Raw genomic sequence first — 19,994 nt, forward strand, 5'->3', positions numbered from 1 at the left:
TTGCACTTGAAGAGCCCACAGTCCAGGAATGGAGACAGGCCCATAAACGGGCAATTTTAAAGCAAGATGGAAGTGCAGACACTGCAAGACAAGTACTGCATGATTCTACTTACGTGAGGTATCTAAAATGGTCAGATTCACGGAGTCAAAGACTAGAAGGGTGTTTACTAGGAGCTGGGGGAGGGGAAATGAAGAGTTATAGTTTTAGTTAAGTAAGATGCATAAGCTGTAGAAATCTGCTTTACAAAATTGTGCCTGCAGTCCACAGTACTATATTGCGCACTTAAAATTTGTTAACAGGCTAGAGCTCATGTTAAGTGTTCTTACCACAGTACAATAAAAAAATTAAGTAAAAAATTAGGTACTAGCTAGGTTGAGGGGAGTCATGGGAGCAAGGGAGGGCTTTCTAGGTAGACAGCCAGGTAAAACCAGCCAGGTGACAAGCAGAAGCCTGGGGTGTGTGTGGGCACTTCGTCCTGTTCTGGGATGAGTGTAGAGGGGGAGGAGGGTGATGTGGGCGGCCAGCCTGGAAACTCAGGTAGCGACCTGACCCCCGAGGATCTGTGTTCTTTCTTAGGCGTTTCTCAGGGGGCATTACTGGCATTTTGAGAGAGATTTCTCAAGATATATCTAAGACATTTAGCATTTCTGGCCCCTGGTAGTACATGTAGGAGCAACCTCCAGTCATTGTTACTAAAAGTGCCCCCGGTTGAGAATTACTACTAGGGAGAGCTGTTAGGGCATCGACCTGGTCTGATTTGTGTTTTACACGTGTCACTCTGGTGGCTGTGAGGAGGACAGCTTTAAGAGAGCCAACCCTGGGGCAGGGAGCCTAATTCTTAAGCCCTTGGACTCATGCAGGGCATGCTGCCCAAAGAGGGGGTCATAGATGGCTGCAGGTCCGTCATCACAGACAGTCTGAGAAGCACTGGGCTAGGGACCTGGGGTGGAGCTGGCCGGGGTGATGGTGGTTGGGGAGACACGGGGCCAGAAGCGGCGGGGGGAGGTTGGGCGTGGGGCCGAAGGAGAAGTCAGGACCAGCTCCCAGCTAGGACTGAGGTGGGGTGGGGTGGGGCCACCATCTGAGACTGGAGACGCGATTTGCAGGTTTACAGGGTGCAGGTGACTTCAGGTTTTGATAGATGAAATTTGAGGTGGAGGTGTCAGCCGGCCGGAGGCTGGATATTTGTTTTAAGCTCGGGAGAAAGGTTTGGCCAGAAGATGGCAGATTTGGGAGTCAGCGACACATAGGTAGTGACTGAAAGCTTGAAGGTGCTGCTTCCAGGGGTGCAGTGGGACCCCAGGGAAAACCGGTGTTTTGGGGCTGGACAGAGCAAGAGCAGCCTTCTTAGGAGACAGAAGGAGTGTGCGGAGACACAGAAAGTACATTTGATGTTGTCAGGGAACCTGAGGGAATAGCCTTTCAGTGATCAGTACTGTCATAGTCCTCAGAGAGGACTCGTAAGAGAGGGTCTCAGACTGTCATTTGACTGGGTGGTCTCGTGTGGACTCCTGCCTGTGCACTTACCTCAGGAGGCATCCACCTAGAGTGCTTAATTGTTGTTGCTGCTGCCGCCATTGTTATTTTTAATTGTGGTAAAAAATATATAACATTAAATCTGCCATCTTAACCATTTTTAAATGTACAGTAGTGTAAAGTACACTTACATTGTGCAACCAATTTCCAGAACATTTTCATCTTTCCAGCTGAGACTCTGTCCCCATTAAACAGCAACTCCCCATTCCCCCTTCCCCAGCCCCTGTCTCTATGGATTTAACTACTCGAGGTACTTCATAGAAGTGGAATCATACAGTGTGTATTTTGTCTTTTTGTGACTGGCTTATTTCACTTAGGGTAACGTCCTCAAGGTTCATCCATGTTGTAGCATGTGACAGGATTTCCTTCCTTTTAAAGGCTGAATGTTGTTGTTGTTTTGACAGACTGTCCTCCAGGTCTTTGCTTGTCACCTTGGTCCACCGTGATGATGGTTTCTTCCCCGGGCACTGCTTCCTGGGATGCTCATTTGGTGTTCCACACAGCCTCCCCTACGGTACCCTCTGTCTTGTAGGGCATCAGTCCTGCCCTCAGAATCGGAGGAGGTGAGACCTGCTCTGTACTCCTCTTTGTATCCCCACGGCACCTAGTATAATGCCACACACACACATTATCAGAAACTGTGTTTTCATCAATACATTTTTCTCAGCTTTTAAAACTTAGGAAAGAGCTCCATTTATCTAAAGTATTTAACTTTTCTTGTACTGCATTCTGTGCTTCCATTTAGTTTCAGTGTGCTTATGCTTAATTTCTACTGTCCTTTACGTTTACAGTGTGCAGTTTAGATCACCTTTAGTAGGTGACTTAGTTTGCCACTAGGTGGCAATATTGGTTTTGCATTTAAAGACACATAATTAAGCAATATCATTAAGCAAACCCCTCCCCTCCAGCATTTAATTTCTGTGATAATAAATGGAGTCTAGACGAAAGCAGTAAGGAAGCCTCCCTTTAATGATAAGATAGTCTGTTTTTCTTATTCTGAAATTCTTTCCTGGAATGGAAGCCAACTATGCATACTGAAGTAGTTATGACAAAACTTGAACACTTGGATTTAATTTGCCCACAAGATCCAGAGCGTACTGTTACGGCTTAGATAACTTCATATTTGGATGATCAAATCTTTTGGTAGTTTAAATGGTGATAAAGATTTTAGAATTTGCAACTATACTTGATACTGGTTCATTTTTTCTCCTTGTAGAGTTTTTATGCTATGTATGTGATTAAAAACCAAGTTTATTCTGTGAATAGCATTTTAGAGATCCACAGATTGTTGACAGCTAACATAGGGTCCTCAGACAATACTAGGAGCAATGATGAGATACCCTGACCCGGAACTACATGAAAATAGAGAAATAAGATTAACTTCAGAGAATTAAATGCTAAGATGCACAAAACATAGGGAGGCAAAGTCACTTTAAGAGACACGTATGGCTCCCCAGTTAAAACTTAGCTGGAACTTGTGTTAAGAAATTGACATATTCTTGAGAAAGAATTGACAGCTCAGTGATCAGCCATGAAAGCTGAGAAAGGTTGAATGTAAGGCAGAAGTTGTCAGGGCATCCCCAGCACTGTAGCAGGGAGCAGGCTGGCTCCTTCCAGGAGGGATCAGTCCCATGGTTTGGCAGGTGTGTGCTGTACCTCTAGTGGAACAGGATGTCTGGGACCCTCGTGTTGCCTGGGACCTGAACCATGAAGTCTTCAGGTTGCAATTTTGGTTTTATCCGTAGATTTGCCCACTATGAGCATTCACGAAAGTTGCTTGGTGAGGGAGGAATCAGCAGTAAGTTTTGTCATTTGAATATTTATCTGATAGCCCAAAATATCTATTCCTCCCGCACTACCAGATGTCTAGAACTGCTGTTTATTTATTCATTACTCCTGTCAGGTTGCACTTGACTACAGAATCTGCCAAAAATTAAGGTGCAAAAATTTAATGGTTTCTGTGATTATGCATCTGCTTCTAGCGGTTCTCTTTGCTTCAGCAAGTCATTACCTATGCCTGTTTTGCCTCAAGGTGCTAAAATGCGGTCTTATTAAAAATGCAATGTTTTTCATCCTTCTAATGTGAATATAAAAACAGGAGCCTAAACTAACTTTCTATCTGAAATTTAATACTGTACTTGGAGTTACTAGGGTGGTCAAACTGTTTCCCTTGTTTTCGAAAATAATTTGGGTCATTCTAAGTTGTCATTCCCATCCCTAGTTTTGAAGCTTATCATACAGTTTATAATGGCTTTGAAGTTCATAATTATATGTTTCTTCTAATCAGTAAGCTAGCAGACTTTACCAACGGCTCTTCTATGTGCAGAGTACCATTCTAGATGCTGTGGAGCAAAGGTTTAGAAAGAAATTAGAAAAGATATTCTAGTTCTTTGAATTACTTACAAGGTATATGGCAACTATTTCATAATATAAATGACTATACTGTTAAGCAGAAATTAGAAGTCCAGCATAAATGTATTACAGTATTTATTCAATAAATATTAATTGGACATCTACAGTTATATTAAGTACTTCTGAACAAAATAGGACACCTCTAGGCAATACATGTGGCCCTTGAGAGAGACTGTGCACATTTGAAGCTGTTTAAGAAGTGGAGTCATATGTAAAAAGCACAAGTTAATGTAGTGCTAACGGTGTACATGAATCCTGAGAGGATAAAGAAGGAAGACTTCTGTCAAATCAGGTAAGAAAGACTGGGAAAATTAGCTGCAGAGATGTCAGTTTAGAACCTGGTTCTGGAAGACGAAGACATGAATTGTCAGGAAGGTTAATTGGGGTGCCAGGTGGGAACTGGAATTTGTGGAGGCACAATTTGAGGGAAGAGTGAAGCATGTGTGAGCAGTGGAATAGCGACCTTTTTAGATTGGAATGGATGGAAAGTAAGGTTGGTGATATGTGGTTGACGAATATGGGGTTCCGAAATGCAAATCTGTAGATATAAGAATACAGATTTTGAAGAAGTGCTATTTTTTTCCTGAGTTTTTTCCTCCCTGCGTTACAGATGGAAGGGAAATGTGAAGTCATAAAGATTGACGGTTTAAAGAGGTGTACAAACAAAAAACCTGGTGGAGGTGAGGCTAACAGAAACCCATAATGAGAGTTTGTGTGATGATTGCCTAATAAATCAGGCACTTCAGTGCACTTTGTTTTAAATGCATACTATGTGCATAGCATCCGTGTGTCAATTGTGAGTTGACTTCTGTTTTTTGAACTTAAAAAAATTCCTTCTTGAGTGGATGTTTGTGTGAAGATTTGTGTATTTTGTTTGTTATATGAGATGGAGCAGACAGCTCAGAATCTGGTGAAGACTACATTGGAGTATCTTGTGTTTATGTTGTGATGGAGAGGCTGTCATCTGAGAGCCTTTTATTCTCTTCTGGAACCTGGGGTCCAGTAACCACGGGGAGCCTAGACTGAGACCATTTTTTACTATAGCTTCAGGGGCGTATTAAGTATTAACGCTTGCCTAAAATCATGGAAACCATTATGGTTCTCCAAAGGAATTTCAAAATACGGTTAAATTGGAAACAATAAAGGAGAGAAGATAAAGCATCATTGTGTGTTTTTTTTTAGCAGGATCTAGTAAAACAAGGATTTGTGCACCATTTTGAAGACTCTAAAGTGTGACCTTTAACTTTAGCATGAGGAAAGGGTCATGCTTGTTTGGGGAATCACTTTGCGTGGGGAACAGGGAAGTAAGCCACCGTAGGAGTGAGTGACGGAGAAAGGGGACGGAAAGGGTTTAGAATGAAGACAGGACCTGAGATATGGGCAGAACCACAGATAAATTATGGTTCCATTTTTAAGGCAACCTTCAAATACACAAAAGAAAATTCAGAAGTGGGATATGTTTATGAGGGTTATTTTAGGGTTAGGGATGTGGGATGGTGCAGCTATAAATTACATTTTGTGGCAGATGTTGGATTACGTTTTCTGCTTTAGGCCAAATGGAGCCAGACTAGCTGCTTAGAAACCTCTCCACTCTCCCCACCCCCAATTCAATTGCTTTGAAGAGAACAGACACTTCTAATTTAATTGCCTTCTTTTGTGATATGAACTTTATTTAAGACCTGGCAGAATGTCAACCTTACAAATTATTCTTTTTGCTTGTTCACAGAAAGTTTTGGAAATCACTATTTTCTTGAGACGAGTTAGTCAGGCTTTGGCTCATGAGTTTAAAAAAACCTCATTTCCATAAAATAAGCCAGGAAAACGAGAGCAAAGCCTTTCATAGATTAGTGTGAAGGAGCTTAAGAAAGATGGCCTTGTGTTTCCTGTTTTTAGAAATTTTTTTATTGACAGGGAGACAGTGCAAGGTACTTCATTAAAAGGTTAGCTTTGGGAGTCGTGTTGCCGTCTATCACTAAACTTTTCTTTTTAGGTGAGAGCAGTGGATGCTTAATTACTGTAATTACTAGAAATTCATTTTTTGTAGTAAGATAGGTGTTAATTTATTAAAATAAATTATTATTTATTAAACTGGAGACTTGATTACATTGCTGTTGAATAAGAATTTATTCATCCATTCATTTAATAAATCTTTATTGAATATTTACTTTATGCAAGGGCCTGTGCAAGATGACCCAGGAGAAAATAGAACATTGAGATCGAGTCCACTTCCTCGGGGGGCTTGCCCAGCAATAATGAATTCTTTACACCATGTACAATGCTATGTCATCAACATTTGTCTCTTTTTGGCTGCCAAGCATTTGAACCCCTTCCCTGTACTGGAGGACTCTGACCTGTGTGAGTCTGGTAAGGGCTGGGGCTTGGCCCACTAAGAACATGAGAGGCCAAATGCTGGGTCTCCCCAGGCTCAGGAGAGGGCAGCCTGTCATCGAGCTTGGCCAGTGGGACGTTGCCATGCAGCATTCCGAGTCTGGAGCCAGAGACCTAAACAAGCTAGTCACTTTAGAACTCACTCCTCTGGTGGTGACATCGGTGCCGGTGTCTAGAGATGACAGTGGGGACCAAGTTAAGGACCAGCACATACAAATTTGTGGAGGAAGTGGATGCTCCATGGAGACAGTGCTAGTGGTGGGCGATGCCCAGCAGGGCGGCTTCTTCCTGGGACAGTCACTGTGGACGGTGCCATGCCTGTGCCCGCCCTCCAGAAGGCTCATTCTAGTAGGGGAAACACTGCATGTTGCTGTATGAAGCAACATCAGCATGGCACTATGAGAACATAGGTAAGGAAGCAGCCAGCCCTGCCTGGAAATGTCAGCAAAGGCTGTGACATTTGAACTGAGCCTTGAAGAAGGTGTAAGTTTGCTAGACTCCTGCGTGGACCAGCTGTGAGGACTCCCATTGATGGAGGCAGTAAGTTGTGGGTTTCACTGGTGTTAGCGATGGGTGAATGAAAGGAAGATGAGCTCCTCTGTGAACTAAGATGATGAGTTTGTTTGGAAAGGCAGAGTTGGAGGAGTTAGTGAGACATCTAGTATATGAGGCCAGGGTCTGGAGTAGAGACAGAGTTGGAAACTACAGTAGTAATTATAGTTGGCTTTTATTGAGTGCTCGTCATCATCATTATTTTATTTAGTGCTCATATCAATACACTATGCTATGCTGTTTTCAAGCATCAGCTCATGTAACTCTATGAAGTAGTTTCTGTTTTCTCTCCATTTTGTAGAGAGGAAACGAAGGCTGAGAGAGATTGAGTGACTTGCTTGTGCTCACGTCACAAATAGTGCAGTCAGGCCTGCATCTCAGTTCTGACTGCTCCAGAGCCTCTTCTCTCTGCTCTGCTGCCTCCTGACGCACAGATTGGGCCTTAATCACCCGGGCAGCAGACTGGTGCAGCTGATGTGTGGGAATAGTTCCATGCTGATTAGTAAACAGTGTCCTGTTCACTCTCTCCCTTTAGCTGGCTTATTTTTTTATACCATTTATCCCTGACAGAATTATATTCTAGATTTATTTGCTTATTGCCTGTCTCCTTCATTAGAATGTGAGATCCAAGAGGGCAGGGACTCTGCCCTGTCTTTTCACAGCTGTTCACTGTGTTCCTAGAACAATGTCTGGCACACTGTAGTTGCTCAACAAATTTTGTAAATCATAATAATGTTAATAGCCATCGCGTGCTTATCATGTGGCAGGTGTGTGGCGTGTATTAACTCACTTGATCCCCAGGACTATGGTTATCCCCATATTAGAGACAAAATAACAGAGCCACAGACAGGTCAAGGAACTTGCTCAGGGTTGCACACCTCAGAACAGATGGAGTGAGGATTCTGTTGCAAGTACTTTGGCTCCAGAAATCAAGTCCTTAAATGCTAAGCTTTACTGCCTTTCATGAATGAATGAATGATTAGTTAAAGTAGATTTATATGAGCTATAAAACTGTAGTTAGTAATGCATTTCAAAATAAATAGTTTATAAAAATAAATTTTATAAATAATGAGGTAATATTTTTCTCTTGTTAAGAAAGGACAGTTAATGATTAAGACAGATATCTGGAAAAATTTCTTTTTTTTAAAATATAGACTCAGATTCCTGGAAGGTATGTTATTATAGCATCACATATAATCTACTGATCCATAAATGAAGACTGGATTTTTAAAGGCTAGTAAATCTGTCTGATATATGTTCCAAACAGCCTATTATACGCCTCTATTATTATTCTCATAAGTTATGCCTGCTTATGGAAGAAATTATAACAATAAACAGATGTTAATTTTCATCATAATTTATTTGTTGGTCTAAAAGCTCAGTTCAATGCCTAAGGACTATGTAATAGTTGGAATTTGGACATACAGTTGAGCTGGACTCTGTCGTGACACAGAATTCAGTCTTTCAGAACCTTTGCCTAATACTGAACGAATGTCTTGGCTTTTGCTTTCTAATTTAGTACTTGGTCTGAATAGTGAGACTGAATTAGACCATAAACTCGTGTACTGCTAGTCTTATCTTTTAAATTAAGTTATGGACAAGTTACAGTTGTTGGGAAACAGTCTGTTGACAAGGGAAAAGGGCAGCAGCATGGAGTTAAATTAGTTGAATTCTTTCCAGACAGAGACAGAAAGACTAAAGTGATTCAAAACCAAATTTGCCTAATAATTAAAGTTATTTATGATATTTAAAGTATTAATCTGTTTTAATCCTTGTTCAAATGCTGGCTTTTTCATTCATACTATTAATATTTCTAAATATAAATTTTTAATGATTTCCCTCCATATCAAGAATAATGGGCTTTCTCCATTCTCAGAGCAGTTTTAGAATGCTCCGCTATGGAACTAAACCCTTTCCCAAGTGAAGATGATGAATATGTATAAGAACCAGATAATGAATTAGAGTGTTGGTTTTGAATTTGTTTGTTCTCTGTAATTATTAGTGGCTTTAAATGTGAATATATGCCTTGATAAGAAATATGTTCAAAGGAGGTACTGACTGAAAGTTCAGTGGGCTTTCTGACTTCAAGTTGCTTATTAGAATACCAGTAGATGCTAATGATGGAAGTTAAGGTAGACTTTGGTTCAATGGGACAAATAGAGTTGACATAAGGAGTTTAAATTACTGTGGTCAACTTTTCATTTTCTTTTCCTTTTCTATCATTTACCCCCATTTGATCATTTGTATTTTTAGCCTTTTTATGCTTGCCTCTGTTATGGTATTATCTCATTATTGCTGAAATTTTTCCTTACCTTTTAGGTTTGAAATAGTAATATGGTTTTTTGAGTAGGCATCATTTAGATTGACAACAGACAGTGCTTCGTGCCTGAGTGCCTTCACTGTAGCTTTTATTCCAAACGGCTCTGTTGATATAACATTTTCTTACTTTCTCCTTGATTTTTCATTTGAAAGCTCTTTCTCAGTCATCCATCCAGTTACATGTTAAAAAACTTGCTTTGCATCTAAAAGTGCTGTAAGCTGGTGATACAGCACCCTTAAGGGGGTCTTGATCTTGTGCTGGTGTTAAAGCAGACAGATAGAAGAAAATAAATTATTACAATTGCAAGTTAAGAACTGAGATAAGATCATTTGATGGAAAATTTTATTGTGACCTTTTGAATTATTTTATCTTAGAAGTGCTAATACATGTGAGTATGTGTGTATCTGTTTGGGTCTGTGTGTGTATTCACACACAAAATCTGTGTATACACACGTATACATATATATATTTATACAACACATAATATATACACGTATGTATATAAAACAAGAATACAAACTCTTGGGCCTTTTTGAGGATTAATAGATGAAAATTTATTTATAATTAAAGTGACCTTGGCTTAATCAAGAGTTAATCAAGACCAGGTTTCTGAGTGTTGAGGTAGAACCTACTTTATGTTTTTGAAGCAAAGGTTTTCACATTTGATGAACACATGAATGTTTCTATTTGGGGATAACTTGATTGCCATTTTTGTGTTCACCAACTGAAGCAAATATGAAATCCAGGCGTATTATTTAGTAAACAAAAAGTGATGGAGATAGGAATGATTATAATCCACTAGTAATCCATAGAGTTTATTTTAGTCTAGAATTTAACTCCTCTTTTGTGCTGACTAAACCTTCATCTGCTGTACTTTGTTGTTGTGACAGAAGTCATTTGTAAGTCTGTCATTGCGTCTCTGCTAGGAAAGTGCCCTCACAGCCCTTCTACTGAGGTCACCTATCTAGGTGTAATACCTGTTGACATCATTTATATATTTTCTATAATTAGGAAGGATAGTACTTGTTTGGAAGGAAAATTTTGAGATGCATTCGTTTTTCCTCAATAAATTTTTTTAAGTAAACTATGTTTTAACTGCATTAAAGAATTTTTAAAGCATGTATGTCATAACTTTTGTCATCTTGACACACATATTTTCATTTTTCTGGTTTCTTTTCAGTCTCTATTCATATATGAATTTGTTTTACATAGTTGGAATCATGTCTGTTTTTCCATTTAACATAAAGATGTTTCCATTGTTATCAAGTCTTCATTATTATAATTTTAATTGCTACATTATAGCTCATTCTCTACTTATTTTCTTATAAAATGTTTTTTATTATTTGCTGTTTCTTTTCTAGCTAGTTCATATTAGTATGCTCTCATAATTATTTGAAGGTTTCATGCAAATATTAATGTTAATTTTCTTCATGCATGATTTTTATTCTTCTATAATCCATCATGAATATATATGTAATATTGTATTACATATTGCAATTTTTAAAAAGACAGTGAAAATTACTGCATAATTTGGCATCAGCAGTAGGAAAGCCCTGAATTATATTGGGTAACTGCTAATTCAGCCTTTAGGTTGACGTTTTCTCTCTAACATGCCATGTGGTTAGTCTGATTTAACCTTTAATTACTGTTTTTGCATTTCATATTGTACATGGAAGTTAAAATAAATACTATATAAAATAAAGAAATGAGGCTTATTGATGTTCAATTCCAAAGATTTATATTAAAAATCATTCTCTTCTTCATAAGTAATCAACTTATATGAACTTTAAGACTGGTATGGGATCTATGTTAGTGTAGTAATATTTCAAATAATTTGAATATTTCAAATTTCAGGCATTTATTTTTAAAGTCTTTTGTCCGTAACAGTTACCAGGATATAGTTAGTATAAAACATCGAACATGCTAAAGTTGTTGGGGGAGGGATGTTCAAGCATATTAGATATCTGACTTTGGCTTGTAACTACTTGAAATATATTGAATAGTGCTTTACTTCAAAGTTAATATTCATAGCCCTAAAAATGTTAATCTCTCTCTCTCTTTCTCTATGTATCTGTGCATGTTTATTTAATCATGGTTGTGTCTTATTTCTGAATCTTAGTTCCTCCTAAGGAATTTTGAAATTCCATCATTATGCTATTGCTATTATTGCATCAATGCTTACCCCTCATTACTATGGTGTTTCTGCCCCTGAGTTACCCCTAACTACTTCCGGGCTCTTCACTTCCAGTCACCTTTGCAAATCCGCAAATTTCAGGTCAGCTCCGGGGATCACTGAAGACTCTTCTTGGAGGTCTTCAGCACTGTTCGGTGCCTGGGTGGTGGGGCCGTTTTGTGGATTCAGCCCAAATCCTTCATTTTTAGTAGCTCCTGAAGAGAAGAAAAAGAGAGTAGTATGAAGAGTAAAACATCAGGTCTCTAAAAATTGAGTCTTTTTTTTTTAAATTGGAGTGATCATATTGTATTTTTATTTATTTCTCTTCTTTGATAATATTTCTTTAGGAACTCCCCAGAGTCCTCCTTCTTCATCAGCTGTCTAAGCAGGAAGGTGCATGGACCATACTTCCACTGTTACCACAGTACGTTTAACTCAGAAGGTGTAAATTATTGACATTTCTACCTGAACACTTATGTGCTCCCTAGTTTTCTTGTTAAGAGCGTGTATTTTTCCTCAGAGTCTATAAGTAAAGTAAATTTGAACTCTGCTTTTTACAATAACTACATTAACCAAATTTCTTGTTGGTTGATTCTTAATCATGAATGGCTTTTATTTTTAAATGTTTCTTTCTTAAAAGATAAAATGTCGATATATTTGATTTTTATATTTGAAAATTATGTATCTTCTGAACTGATGTTGCTATGGAGAGAATTAACTTTAAGAACTCTGTTTTATAAACCATTAGTATCTGGCTTTCCTATAAGCTGAAACTACATTGAAGAAAAATATCTAGATTTCTTGCCATTTTATGTCTTCTTCATCCATTTCCTGCTTATCAGTTTTAAACTTTATTATAAACTCACTTTATAGAAGTGATTACTATAACCTGTTTTCTTTTTGTCAGCTTTTCTATAACATATAGCCGAAATTCATCATGGATTTTCTTCTGTGAAGAAGAGACAAGAATACGAATTCCAGAACTCTTAGAAACACTCAGAAGATATGACCCATCAAAGGTGAATATAATTTTAATACCAGTATTTATCTTTTTGGGAAAATGCTTAAAAGAAGATTTAATTTTTATTAAGAAGTTTTTAATCTAATAAAAACACTTAATTTAAAATTAAAACCAAACTAAATAATAGTTGAATATCTGGAAGCAACTTTTAATAATTCTCTTTGAGGTTTATAGCTTTCAGAAGGATAGAACTTATAATGAGCCATTTTTAAATGAAAAAATATCTACTTATATGTTTTAGCAATTTCAGAGAGTTAAAAAACCGTAACCCAGAGTTAAGAGATAAGTTTAAATTGGTTATTTCTCTTTATCACCAGTGACCACATATTATTTTAGATAAGAAATACTTTTTGAGTACCTACTGTGTGTGGAACACTGTGGGGAGCAGGGGCTAGGACAGACAGACAAGGATCCTGACCACACAGATGGTGCAGAAGAGCAGGGAGAGGGTGGACCATCAGAGCAGCAATGACAGGCACAAGTGAGACCTCTTTTAATGAGGGAAACATAGGATGCTGTTAGAAGCACATAGCACAGCATCAAACCTAATCTGGGAGGGTCACGACAGGAAGTGACATTTCATCTGAGTCCTGTAGGATGAGTAGGAGTTAATAGGGGAGAAAGAGAGTGTTCTAAGCAGAGGGAACAATGTTGGAGAAGGTCTGGAGGTGAGAAGGGATGCATCTTGCATTAGAAGTTTGCTGCCACTTTCATGTGTTCAAATTTTATTTTGAGCAGATATGATGTAGCAATTGGATCTCCTTTACCTCTAAATCCCTAGCACTAAGCAGGGTGTTTAACACTTACTAGGTGGTCAATAAACATTTGTGAACAACTGAATAACCCTGTAATGTCAGCTTTCCTCCTAGGCTATGCTCAGGGCCCCAGGAGGTTTAAAGGCTGCCTGGAGATGTGCCGAGAGTAAACCAGGCCATCTAGTTCTCTTGGAGAAGCCCAGGTTACACCCTGATCGTGTTATAGAATTCTTTAAACTTGGAGTAAGCAGAATTGGCTCCTTTCTGGTACTGCTAGACACTGGCCCCACCCATATGCTGATGCTCACTCAAGAAATGAATCAGGTTTAATGAGGATGTGGAGAAGGAAAGGTGGCTTCTGGGTGCCCGCTTGGTTTCTTGATGTAGATGCAAAAATTTGGGCAATAGTGATCATTAGACTGATTTCTCAAACACTAGAGAGTTTGTTACTGTAATAAAACCACTAGTTTTGATGTTCTGTAAATGCTGGAAGGCTCCATTATGATTTCTCTTCATGCTTTTGATTTCTGGGAAGGTACAGATATAATTGAATGAGAAGGTTGTTAGGTTAAAAAAAATAATTCCTTCAAAGGAGAGAAGAGTTATGACCATGTCACAGCCAGTGTTTTCAGATGATGCCAACCCGCATCTCTGCACTTTCTGCGATGTTTTATGTGAAACATTTGTTAGGCTTTCATGTTTCCTTTTGACTTGAGGAAAACTCCCAGATCTTTTTTAGGATGTAGGAGTTTTAATCTCCTCCTAATGTTCATTTCACCTGGAGATTATTTTTCCATTATCCGTAGCTCTAATTCTGTACAGAAAAGATGGTGACTCACTCTGCTTTTTAATGAAAATTGGAATGATAAATTTAAAAGTTCAAAGCAAGATCATGAAAAGCAAGTACAGAACAGAGGTAAAATAAGATGGTTCCCCCCCTTTCTGAACTCTTACCATGTGAAAAAAAGTCTAGGATGCTTTATTTCTTTTGAAACTAGCGTGAAGGAATAAAGATTACATAATGTTGAAGTTAGCTCAAACCAGTGTGGTTTTTTCCCCCTACCATTTGAAATTTGAGGAAAAAAGAATAAAGCAAACCTGGCTTTGGTAATGACACAAATAAACTATATTAAAATAATATTATGTAATGTGTTAGGCTGTCAGTTATTTTGTTTGATTCTGACATTTTTTCCTTTCAATATCTTTCTGTCATTCTTATCAAGGCAATATGTATTTTAAATGGAAAAATTTAATCTTTATTAAAGTAATTAATATTTGTTAAATTGCCTTTCTAAGTGATTTCTATAAATTTACAGATCTTAATGAAGTCTTTCTTTTTTTCCCCATCATCTGCTTTTAATATAAGTGTGCATTTGCTGAAATGTCCTGACTTTTTTATTTTTAATAGAAGCAAAACATGGTGCTTCTAAAGAGTAATTCTAAGATACTAATAGAGCATTGTCTGAGTTATTCTTTCACAGTGTATCTTGATTATAATTGTCTTTATTATGAAGCTATTGAGAAAATCATTAAGGGGGGCCGGCCTGGTGGCGCAAGTGGTTAAGTGCTCGTGCCCTGCTTCCTCGGCCTAGGGTTTGCCGGTTCGGATCCCGGGCGCGCACCGACGCACTACTTGTCAAGCCGTGCTGTGGCAGCGTCCCATATAAAGTGGAGGAAATGGGCATGGATGTTAGCCCAGGGCCAGTCTTCCTCAGCAAAAAGAGGATTGGCAGACGTTAGCTCAGGGCCGATCTTGCTCACAAAAAAAAAAAAAAAAAAAAGAAAATCATTAAGAAAGATGGAGGAGTGCCTCTTTCCACCGATTCTATATTGATTTCTCCCTTCAAGTAGTTTACAGTATAACCCCCCACAAACATTTTGAAAAACAGTCTTATATACTAGCTAATAGCTGAACACTGCTATTAGCAGTTAAAACATAAAAACATGTTCTGCATAAAATTATGTTTGGGACAGGAGATTATAATAATGAAAGATTAGCGAGAAAGGTGCTAAAATATACTGAAATGTTCATTTTTTTTAAACAAGCTATATTGACATGGTATGTAAAGTGTGATGATTTTCATATTGGTTAACGTTTAGTAGTTTGATGAAGTACTATATTATTGATTTTTTTTGAAGATGTTAGATTTTCTATCCCAAGCCAAGGCCATTTGCCTTATAATTATTCCTCTTGCTCAGTGATGACTTGATATATCCGTAGACAAAGTATCAAGAAGAAAATCATGAGGTAGAACTGGAAACCTAAGCATACAGTTAAGTTAATGGCTTTCACACATGTTCAGTTATGACCTGTTGCTGAATTGACTAAAACTAAGACTCTGGGAGGTATTTGGGACATAACCACAACCAGAAGAAGGCTCTTAAGAGATAGTACTGTATCTCTCCTGCTTTTATTTTCTGGTAAGGAATAGGGAGTGAGGTGTTGATGGTTGGAAAAGAGAGAAAATATATAAAACTTTTAGAAGTTAGGGTACTTGATTTAAATTAAATGTTTTGGTTTCTTTTTTGGGGGGGAAGATTAGCCCTGAGCTAAGATCTATTGCCAATCCTCCCCTTTTTTGCTGAGGAAGATTGGCCCTGGGCTAACATTCGTGTCCATCTTCCTCTACTTCATATGTGGGACGCTGCCACAGCATGGCTTGATAAGTGGTGTGTAGGTCTGTGCCCGGGATCCAAACCCGTGAACCCCGGGCCACCGAAGTGGAGTGCGCGAACTTAACCACTATGCCCCCAGGCTGGCCCCATAAATGCTTTAGTTTCTTTGATAGGGATAGTTGCCTTTTCAAGTTCTCCTGGGCTTACTCCATTCTTTTAAGAAAAAAATATTGAGTACTTATTACATGTTAGGTATACCAGGAAACAGCAGTGAGCAAAATGGACAACATCTCTGCCCACTGGAGGGGATGTTCTTGTTACAGGGGAGATAGGTAATAAGCAAAACTGCAAATAATATGTCAGATGGTAATAAATGCTATGGAGAAAAATAAAGCAGAATAAGAAGGATAGATTGGGGGTGAGCTTACTATTCTATATAGGGCATTCAGGGAATACCTCACTGATCAGGTCACATTTGTGCAGAGTGTGAAGGAACCGAGGGAGTGAGCCATGTGCTCCCTACTCCTACACTAAACTGCCTGCTTATTACCTCTACTTATCTAATAGGAACCTTGAACTCAGCATGTTCAAAACTGAACTCTGGATGCCCCTTTAAACGTCTCCCATCTTCAGTCTTCCTCATCTCAGAAATGCATCACCGTCTATTCAGTTCATTTAAGGAACCTAGAACTCATGATTGATTCCTCTCCCCCCCAAACCCCATGTTGGAATATCCAGTTGAGTCTGCCTCCACAGTACATCTCTCATCCATCTTCTCTCCACATTTAACACTGTCACTCTGGTCCAGGCTAGCATCATCTCTTGCCTTGACCATTATGAGAGCCTCCTAGCTGGTCTCCTGGTTTCTACTCTTTGCCATCCTAATAATCTACCCTCTCTGTAATTCAGATCATAACACTGACCTGCTCAAAAACTTCCAGTTGTTTCCCGTTCCACCTAAGATAGTTTCACTAGATATAGCATTTTAGGTTGGCAGTAATTTTCTTCTACCACCGTAAAGATGTTGTTCCTGTGTCTTTCACATTCTCTTGAAAAGTCAACTATATGTCTTGTTTTTGCTCCTTTGAAAGAAATGTGTACACCCCTCCCCCGATCTACTTTTAAGATTTTCTCTATCTTTGCTTTTTAACCAACATATGCCTATGTGTGGTTTTCTTTGTATTTTTCTTGATTGCAGTTTATAGAGCTTCATGAATCTATGGCTTGATGACTTTTGTCCGTTTAGAAGATTCTAAGCCTGTATTTCTTCAAATATTGATTCAGTTCCATTCTTTTTCTCTTCGTATTCTGGGCTTCCAATTTCGTGTATTTTTAGACCTTTTCAGTGTGTCCCATGTTGCTCTTATGCTCTTTTCTGTATTTTCTTCCTTTTGTTTTCTTTGTTGTGCATCAATCTGGATATTTTTTCTGACTTACTTTTTAGGCCACTAATCCTCTATTTGCTTGTGTCTAATAGCCTCTTGAATCCTAATTTCAGTTATTGCATTTTTCAGTTTCAGAATTTCCATTTGACTCTTGTTTGTGTGTTCTAGTTCTTTGGTAAAATTCTTCATCTTTTTGTCTATTTTCTTAAGTATCCAAATTAGTTATTTTTTGATAGCTGCAAAATCGGATTTATCTATGCATGTCTTTCTATTTCTCATTTGTTTTTGGTCTGGTCTTGTTTCTTGGCATGCCTGGTACTTTTCCACTAAATGTCAGATATTTTATGTGAAAAATTAAAGAGGCTATGATGATATCCCTTCCTACAGTAGGATTTAATATTCTTCTGGGTTGTAGACCTTGTTTGGGTAGGTCTATTTACAGACTGCCCGTACTCCTAGACCCCTTTCCACCCTGATAGAGTTTCAGGGTGGGTTTCAGCCTTGGGCTCCCCAGCACCTCTGCTGAAGTCTTTGCTCAGCTTTAGCCTCTCCACTGCTGCTTTCCACTTGGTTTGTGGTTTTTCCCTTTGGTTTTTGTGCTGGCTAGGAGTTGAAGGGAAATTATATGCCGAATTTTGGCCTCACTTCTCTGGGATCCTCTTAAATCTCTACCTTCTTAGCGGCCTCCAGCTCTAACCTCTCTCAGTCCAGTGAGTCTGCAGAAGCCATCAGCTGCTGCTTTCTGTTCTGTGCTTTTCTCTGCTCTGGGAACCAGCCAATTCCTTGAGGGTAAAAGGAGGTAAATATGGGGTTCCCAGGGATGGGCTTCCCTTCCCTCTGGGGTATTAGCCCTCACATCCTCTCTGTCTTTGTTGTTTTCTGATGCATTCATGCAAATCATTTGCATTAAGTATTTTCTCCAGCTTTTATACTTGTTCTCGGTGAGAAAGTAGGTCTGGTCCAGGCTATTCTGTTGTGGCCACAAGTGGAAATCTTCCATTGTGACTAGAATAAAGTCTGTGTTGCTTTCCACTGGCATCTAGAACCCCCCTGGTCTGTCTCCTGCCTCTCTCTTTCATACCATGTTTCCCCACACTCAGTGTATTCTAGCCACACTGGACTCTTTTTTTCATCGAATGTATCAAGCTTTTTCCCACCTTGGAGACTTTGTGTTAACTGCCTTGCCTGCTCTTCCCCAGATTTGTGCATAGCTGGCTCCTTGTTGTCTCCTCTCAGTTGGATCGTTACCTCAGAAGAGGTTTCCCTCTCTTTCCGGGGCAGTCCCAGTCACTCTGTTTTATTTTCATCATAGCACATTGCAATCACTATCTGAACTTACTTTATTTACTTGCTTATTTTCTGTCTCCCCACTATCATGTAGCTATGTTCCTGCCAGTGTGGAATAAATGTTAAATGTTAATTGATAACAATTAATAATAAGTGTTAATTGAATGAATAAATGAATAAAATAGGCACTGATTTGGAAGGAATTTTTCAAATTCTTCTTTGCAAACCTCGTGGGGTCATAAAGGAGCACTGTTTTTGTTGCCTTAATAGTATTTTTATATGGAATATTCTATAAATTACCACTTTTATATATGATATAATGACTAACATTTCATTCATCCTGATGATATGATATTAAATTACTCTCCTTATAAACAAAGATTATGCTATGTTCATTATAATATGAATATTAATTATAGTTTTGTTAAGATTTTTTAAAAATATATAATCTGTGCTAATTCTCTGTTACCCAGAATATTTAACTAAAACTAATGATGTGACTTTGTTTTTGGTCTTACATGAAATGGCTTTTTAAAAAAATGACATTTTATATCTTTATTTAACAGGAATGGTTTTTAGGAAAAGCATTACATGATGAAGAATCTACGATAATTCACCATTATGCCTTTTCTGAAAATCCTACAGTTTTTAAATATCCAGACTTTGCTGCTGGCTGGGCCCTTAGTATTCCACTTGTAAACAAGTAAGAATTTATTAGACTTTTCTTTGTTTTTTTGTGTGTGTGGATCAACTTTTATTTCTCTGAGTATTGTAATTGATGCATCTCAAGAGAGTTTTTCAGCCAGAGGCGGTGTGCGGTAGAGTGGAAAGACCTGGAGCAGGGGCCGCACACCCGAGGGTTCTTGCTTCTGCTCAGTCACTTACTAGTCCCCTCAGACTGATCACGCAGCCTCTCTGTACTTCCTCTTACTCACCTGCAGAATAAGGTGCATAATAAATTGTGAGACTAAGGGAGGGCACAGGAGTGCTCCGAGAACTCACCCAGAAGTGTTACCACTATTGTTAATGGACCTAGTTAGCTATAGGTGTGACTTTGATCATCAGTAAGAAAATGAATCAGTAACATGCCTGGGCTTCGGAGTTGACGGCTAATTGTGTACACAGGTATACATGTTGAAACATGGGCCAGGCAGGAGGGACAGCTACCTGAAGGCATTCATATGGGTATTCATACCTAGCTATTTGTGTGTATGATCGCAATAATGCTTTTTTTAGATGTGAAAAGTGAAGGTAAGTTGTAATTCAGGAGAAATATGGTTGTTGAGAGGCTCTCTCTTAATCTGAATACTTCAGATTAATTATTATGTGTTTTTGTTCTTTAGAGAATGGAAAGTTGATAAAGCAGTTGTAGCCTTTTTATCTTCAAAGATGAAAGAGTTTCTTTTATTTCTTACGTTAACTGTGCTGTTTCTAGGGTTTGGAGGCTTGAAAAACTTTTTGGCCCATTGTAGATATACAAGGTAGTGGACGCCTTGTTGTTTGTGGCTGGCCAAAACTTCTTGACCACTCCCTTGACATTTGAAAGTT

At 38.5% G+C, this 19,994-nt stretch overlaps 1 protein-coding gene across 5 annotated transcripts in view; it reads left to right on the forward strand.

Moving 5' to 3' along the window:
• B3GLCT (beta 3-glucosyltransferase) overlaps positions 1 to 19,994 on the forward strand; it is a 198,115-nt gene that overhangs the window by 37,522 nt on the left and 140,599 nt on the right. For all 5 annotated transcript variants that reach the window (XR_009221164.1, XR_009221163.1, XM_058547957.1 and 2 more), the window contains exons 5-7: positions 11,730 to 11,806; positions 12,290 to 12,401; positions 19,013 to 19,149. Coding sequence is in view for 3 of the 5 variants with exons in the window: in XM_058547957.1 (XP_058403940.1) it covers positions 11,730 to 11,806; positions 12,290 to 12,401; positions 19,013 to 19,149 (326 nt within the window). In the remaining 2 variants the exon portion in view is untranslated. The remainder of the gene's footprint in view (positions 1 to 11,729; positions 11,807 to 12,289; positions 12,402 to 19,012; positions 19,150 to 19,994) is intronic.

Source organism: Diceros bicornis, chromosome 9 (assembly GCF_020826845.1).
Source record: "Diceros bicornis minor isolate mBicDic1 chromosome 9, mDicBic1.mat.cur, whole genome shotgun sequence".
Lineage (NCBI taxonomy): Eukaryota > Metazoa > Chordata > Mammalia > Perissodactyla > Rhinocerotidae > Diceros > Diceros bicornis.